The sequence below is a fragment of the Polyergus mexicanus genome, unplaced genomic scaffold (genome assembly GCF_030449975.1).
Source record: "Polyergus mexicanus isolate NDT 795.1 unplaced genomic scaffold, iyPolMexi1.0 SCAF_3, whole genome shotgun sequence".
Taxonomy (NCBI): domain Eukaryota; kingdom Metazoa; phylum Arthropoda; class Insecta; order Hymenoptera; family Formicidae; genus Polyergus; species Polyergus mexicanus.
In genome coordinates, this window is record NW_027223323.1 from 9,731,504 (window position 1) to 9,738,474 (window position 6,971).

The 6,971-nt window shown below is 31.8% G+C and overlaps 1 protein-coding gene across 2 annotated transcripts; it reads left to right on the plus strand.

Annotated features, from left to right (window-relative positions):
* The first annotated feature begins 516 nt into the window (after window positions 1–516).
* Polo (Serine/threonine-protein kinase polo) lies at window positions 517–5,814 on the plus strand. Of its 2 annotated transcripts, XR_011448901.1 has the most exons (8): window positions 517–922; window positions 1,833–2,057; window positions 2,138–2,355; window positions 2,572–2,867; window positions 3,185–3,481; window positions 3,694–4,094; window positions 4,448–4,720; window positions 5,237–5,814. XR_011448901.1 is itself a non-coding variant. In XM_070316133.1 (7 exons), the coding sequence occupies exons 1-7, from the start codon at window positions 833–835 to the stop codon at window positions 4,643–4,645; spliced, it is 1,725 nt and encodes a 574-aa protein (XP_070172234.1). In that variant the 5' UTR covers window positions 517–832; the 3' UTR covers window positions 4,646–5,814. The 2 variants fall into 2 exon arrangements, 1 of the variants encoding a protein (XP_070172234.1); XM_070316133.1 differs by having other exon boundaries at window positions 4,448–5,814.
* The last annotated feature ends 1,157 nt before the right edge of the window (window positions 5,815–6,971 follow it).

Sequence of the window (6,971 nt, forward strand, 5' to 3'; positions counted from 1 at the left end):
ATTTAATAAGATATATACTTAATAATAATAAGATATAAGATAAGATATAAGATAAGCTATAAGATAAGATATAAGATAAGACATAAGATAAGATATAATATAAAATTAATATAATTATTAATTTATTTTTTATCTATTAATTATTTTTTAATTCTTCTAATTCTCTTTTAAATTCTCTTCTTCTCCAGAAAACAAGATATAAAAATGATATTTTATGAGAGCTTTTTAGCAAGAAATACACATAAATACAAACGTCACATGAGATTGGCTGTCAGATACAAAAATCTTTGGGGACTTAAAAAATTCTCTATTCGACAGTCAATTGCAACTGCTATAAAGAACTTTTAAAGTCACGAAAATTTTTCTCTTTGACAGCCAATCGTATGACATTGCGTTTCTTGTTGGAAAATTTCCAATGTCAACGACCGCGTGGTGGCGTCGGATCGCGCGCGAACGCGCGCGACCACGTGACTCGCCGATGGGGGCGGCGATTGGCCAGTCGTGCGACATTTAAACCGGCGAGCCGTTGCGTCTCTTCCGCGACAAGAAGCAAAACAGCAGTTCGAACAGAAGTTCGGCGAACGGCGAATTCTGCGGTACCTGAGTGGCGGGGCCGCGCGTACACGATTGTCCGGATCCTTTTCTTGTAATCCGTAGTCGCCGAAGCTGCGAGATAGAGAAGCTGCACCGATAACGAAAGCTGCGGGGCCCTTGGCTCTGTTTGAACCGCTGCCGCAAAATTTACGTCGCCGGTCCAACGCGCGAATCCAACGTGACGAACGGGTGCGATTACGTGTAGTCCGAGAACGCGAGATTTATTTGTCAGCGCGCGATGTCGAAGGAGGACGAGTGCACGATACCTAATGTGATATACGATGCTAACACCGGCAAGAGTTACATGAAGGGCCGCTTCTTCGGCAAGGTAAGCGAACCATCTCCTCGGAGCCTTCGTCTTTTGTCACGCACGATTTTCGCACGCTCCCTTCTATGGATTCGCATCTACACGTCATGCTCCCTCGTGGCGAGCGACACTTGTCGCATTCGTCGTGTCGAAGAGAACATGTAATTCGCGGATCGAAAAAATCGTGACGAGAGAAATTGTATATTTTTGCCCTTTTCGAATAATCCAGGCAATATTTGAGCTGAAAATACTATTTCGAAAATCACGATAAAATTTGTCATTGAGACTTGCTTAAAAGTTTGTCATCGTGTAAAATCACGTTCTTTTTAGTTTCGTTTTTTTTTTTTTTTTTTTTATTATGAATCTGACACTTCTTGCATTTTTTTTTCGTGCAATATATATTGACGATAATGTTGTAACTGGACTTTAGAATCACCGTGATTCATTAGTTTATCGTCGCTATTTTGATATCGGTGCTTTACTTTGATATCTTATTTATATGCATGCATGAATATATATATATCTACATATATATTTTTTTTTTACAATATACGACATATATTAAATGCAGCAATATATTATTTTATGATTTTGAGATATATCAATGTCTTTGTGTTGAAATATCTAAATGCCAAAATATAGAAAAATCTTGATGTTAACATTTAATTCAATTTTCTCTGTTACAGCGACTAATTTTATTTATTGTTATTATAAGTTGCATATATAAAATACATACGAAACTTACTTTATCTTAAATACGTTCAACTGAAATGTGGACTAAAAAGTCGTTCTATAAAAGTCTCAGTCTACGTTTCAGTTGAATGTATCTAATAATTAAAATTTTGTTGTTAAAATTTTATTATGTTTTTTCAACAATGAAGTTTTTCTTTTATTGCAATTATTTTTGTTCTGTTACCCTTATATTCATTAGGGTGGCTTTGCAAAATGTTACGAGATCACAGAATCAAAGTCACATCAAGTGTTTGCCGGAAAAATTGTGCCAAAGTCATTGATGATAAAAAGCAACCAGAGAGAGAAGATGACGCAAGAGATAGCAATTCATCAAACCTTAAATCACAGACATATTGTTGGTTTTCACGGCTTCTTTGACGATTCCCATAATATCTATATTATCTTGGAACTCTGTCGCAAGAGGGTAAGTATTTTTTGCAACAATTATTCTTTACGAGTATCAATTGCCAATTATAATCATTCTATGAATATTTAACATTTTAGTCAATGATGGAGTTGCACAAACGCAGGAAAGCATTGTCAGAATGTGAAACACGATACTTTATGAAGCAAATATTGGATGGAGTCTTTTACTTACATCAGCACAGAATAATTCACAGGGACTTAAAATTAGGCAATTTATTCTTGAACGACGAATTGCAAGTTAAGATCGGTGATTTTGGATTAGCGACCAGATTGGAACATGATGGTGAACGGAAAAAGTAATTGTTCGAATATGCAATATATTCATATAGAAATTTGATCCATGTACATTCTCTAAATGAAAATATTATATCATCTCTTTTAAAATTTAATTTTTCAGAGTTGAATAAACATTCATAAACTAAAGTTCAACATATTTTAATAAAATTTTTAGTTTATCAAAAATAAGGTTTAATTTTTTTCAATTATAATGATTTGACTGAATTTTTCGACAGAACTGTCTGTGGCACTCCAAATTACATAGCGCCGGAAGTACTGACGAAGATCGGACATTCCTACGAGGCTGACATATGGAGCATCGGTTGCATAATGTATACTCTGCTTGTGGGTAAGCCACCCTTTGAGACATCGAGTCTAAAAGAGACGTATTCGAGGATTAAGCAGGTGCAGTACAAAACGCCACAACATATCACTAAGCCTGCCATGAACATGGTAGCAAATATGTTGCAACTAAATCCATCGAGACGCCCATCTGTCAGCAAACTGATGAAAGATACTTTCTTCACTTCTGGTACGCCCAATATTTCGTAAAACGTGAAGTTGTGCGATATTTACTTTTATCATAAAGCAATTATATAAATTCTTTGAAAATTTTTTAAGATGTATAATTTAAGTTTTTTTTATCTACTTTGAAACTTCTTAATCAAACTTTATCTCAACAATCAGTGATATAAATGTTTATGAACTAATTAATCGTTTTTTTTTTCTTATTACAATTTTGTATTGAAAAGAATATCTTTATATCTTTTTTGTTCTATTAATAAGCCAAAGAATAAAAAATTACGCTTTTTTTTCTTTATTTTTTACTTGTTTTTTAAATAATTGCAGGATATATGCCGACAAGTTTGCCGCTTTCTTGCTTGACAATGGCACCGCGTTTAGACATGCTTGAATCGCATTGCAATCGCAAACCGCTCGGAGAGATGAACCTTAACGGCTACTCAGAGCAAGAAATCCTTGCCTCTCGGGTGCCAAACAGCCCATTGCGAAAAGCCAAGCTTAGTACCGAAATAATAGAACCACAGAGAGTCAATCATGATATCAAGAAGTTGCTCTACACATTAAAAGAACAATTGGCTGCAGTGCTGAAATTTAAATCTTCTAAAGATGTAACTTCTTCAGGAGGTATGTTAATAGAAAAATTATCTGTAAATTTAATATCTTTTAGGAGAATAAATTTAATAAAACAATTTTTAATATCTTCAGAAAATATTTTTTTTTATTATAATTTTAAGTTGCACATAATAATCGATTATATAAATATAACTAAAATACTATTGTTATATTCGATATTATTGTATGCTGTTATAAAGATATGTTTTTCGGAAAATTCGCAGACGAGATGACCGATCCGGCGGCGCAACCTGTAATCTGGATCAGTAAATGGGTGGATTACTCGGATAAATACGGCTTCGGGTATCAATTGTCCGATGACGGCGTTGGCGTGATGTACAATGATGGCACACGATTGATTATGCTAGCGAATGGCTTCAATATTCACTATATTAATCGTGAAGGTGACGAATTGTACTACACAGTCAAGGAATATCCAGCCAATCTCGAAAAGAAGATGAAACTGATGAACTTCTTTTTGAAATACATGAACGAGCATTTGATGAAAGCAGGCGGTTCTATCGCGGTGAAGCAGAGTGATTCTCTATCTAGAATACCCTATATACATCAATGGTTCAGGACTCAATCGGCTGTCGTGATGCAATTGACTAATGGCACAGTGCAAGTGAGTATTAAAAAATAATTGAACATATTTCTATAAATTTATTATTATTTTGTAAATCTTGCATATTTGAAAATTAGATGTGTGTGTATGTGTATGTTTTTTTTTTAAGAAATATATATATATATATATTTCTTATACTTTTTTAAAACTATTTTCTTTTTAATTTAACGATATCTAGTATGTTAATTCGTTTTTTCTTTGTATTATTTTATTATTTATATTATTTATCCTAATACATGTGAACTTTTAATAATAAGAAAGCATAATATATGACTTTATTTAGAGATAATTTTATTTATATTTTATGTCAAAACTGTTATAATATTCTTTTCACTGGGATATTTGCTTCTCAGGTCAACTTTATGGATCACACAAAAATCATTATGTGCCCTCTGATGGCGGCAGTCACCTACATTGATCACGACAAGAATTTTAGAACTTATAGATTCCAGACTATTCAAGAGAACGGTTGCTCTAAGGGATTAGCAAAGAATTTGATGTATGCGTACGAGAAGATTGGATTGATGCTGACAAATCCTCAGGCCCGATAAAGATTATCCATGCTAAGAGAAAATGAGAAAGATAAAAGAGAAAAAAGAAATGTTGGATGCTGCGCCTCTCTCCTGGTACTGTAAACCTTAGAAAGACAACACTTATATTTATTTTCTGATAGTGCTATCTTTGTAGTGAAAAAGAAAAACTGGCAAGTTGGAGGTTATAATTGTATATGATTCTTCCTCTATCTTCACTCGATTTTTGTACAGACATATAGAGAATTTTGCTAGGCGAATTTTTTTACTTTGTTTTTACCACTTAGTACAAAAAGAGAGAGAGAAAGAGAAAGAGGGAGAAGAGCCGATTGCGTTCAATGAAAGCGAGATACTTCGCGACAAGATCTTCAGTTCATTTCCATCCTATGCTTCAGTATGCCGTTTCTCATAAACATTACTTAGAATAAATTGATCAGTTGTTATCGGGTCTTCTCTGTTCATGTTTCTAAATATAATATTGATATCGAAATTACTAACATTAAAATTAACTTCAACATTTAAAATCCTAAAGAAAAACTCCTTCACTCTTATATTCCTATTATTCTCCTGTCTAATTTCTTATTCCTTCTAAATTATTGTTTCCTGTGCTAGTTACTTGGGATCCTATGAGAGACTTCTTGTCTTCGTTGATCCGCAACGACTGCCCAAAAGGTATTCTGCTTTGACTTTACAAGTGAATCATCTTCTATCCTATGTTGTGTCCATTGCAAAAAAAAGAGAGAGAGAGAGAAAAAAGAAAAAAAAGAAAAAGCGGAAGGGCGAGGATTGTCATGATTCAACGGAGTAGTGCAATCTAATGTGATTTCGTTCTCATAGCTGAGACGGGAGACGAAATTTCGCAGAAGCTAGTCTTCTGACTAATGATTCACTAGCTCAAAGTTTCTTACTCGAACTTGTTCAAAGCAATGCGACTATAAATGTTAATATCTCTAAACGACAACTCTGATAACAAAAGTTTATTTGAGAGGAGACTTATTACAGAACTTTATAATGACTTATATGTTAAGGTTTTAACAAAAAAATGAGAAAATATTTTGTCTCAAATAAATGAATATCAGAAAGATAAATAAATTTCAAAACAATTTTTTTTTTAGTGAAATGTTTAGTTTTTTACTTAAGTTGTGTGTTTTTTCCAGAGCAAAAGTATTCTAAGATATAATTTTCTAAAATAAAAGGGATCTGTATGTTTCGTTTCGTATATGAGAACGATAATTCTTCATCATGAAAAAAAAAATATAAATATCCTATTAAGATCTATTTAATATCTAAAATATTTTTCTTGAAAAAATTATTTTTTTAATTTTTATTAAAAACAAAACATACAAATCTCCTTTATTTTGAAAAATTGTAGTATCTCGTTTTAAAGACAATACACACACTTAAATAGCTTAAATTAAAAATTGGACATTTTGCAGGAAGGAGAATACTTTTGAAATTTAGTTTGTAGATGAAAATGCAAGGATAATATAAAAAAGATAAATTGTGACGTAATACTGTTAACTTATAAAAAATTTAATTATAAATAAATAAAATTGAATATTGAATGCAGATTATAGACAAAATTCATCAAACCTTTTCAAACATTTCCTATAGAATTTTAAAAAAAATATGAAAAATGAATACTGATTGATTTTGTTAAATTAGGAGAAATAAAATTTATAATTTTTCTTGCATTGCTTTGATTAGTTAAAAACATTTAAAAATACAGAGTTGATTATAGCGAAATATTTCGTGTGTATGAAGACTATGCTATCTAGTAGAAGGACTATACGAAGACTATATTTTTTTATAAAGCGGAATGAACCAATGTGTATTAACTAAATCAATGTGCAGTGTGTTATACTGCCAGAACTATGATTTTTTGTATGATTTTTTGTAATATTAGATTGTTACACATAGCTTACATCAATTTTTATAGAATTATATTGTAATATTGGATACTTACAAAAGTTTTCATGTTCTTATCCGGTTTTTTTTATTTTTTTATTTTTTTTATCTATGATGCGTGATTATATCTAAGGATTCGGAGGATTAAGATGTAACGAAAGAGTAGAAAAGACTAGAAAATCTAAAAAAAGACTAGAAAATCTAAAAAAATCGAGTAGAACTATAAAATATTTGAGAAATCTGTGAATTTTTGCAGATTTCATGACTCGAAGAGTTAATGTGATTTTCAAAGATTTAAATGATCTAAAGAGAAAATCTTTTGTGTCAAAGCTATCGACTCTTTGATTTTCATTCTTTAAGTCTTTGAACTTTCACTTATCTGAAAAAATTTTGGAAAATCCAGTATACTTATAACGGTATAATAATTCTGGTAATGGAT

Bases quoted from the DNA above. Each gene is read 5' to 3' on its own strand.
- Polo (XM_070316133.1), top strand. From the start codon at position 833: ATGTCGAAGGAGGACGAGTGCACGATACCTAATGTGATATACGATGCT. The intron at 923-1,832 runs GTAAGCGAACCA...TATATTCATTAG, and splicing joins AGGGCCGCTTCTTCGGCAAG to GGTGGCTTTGCAAAATGTTA. The intron at 3,482-3,693 runs GTATGTTAATAG...GAAAATTCGCAG, and splicing joins AGATGTAACTTCTTCAGGAG to ACGAGATGACCGATCCGGCG.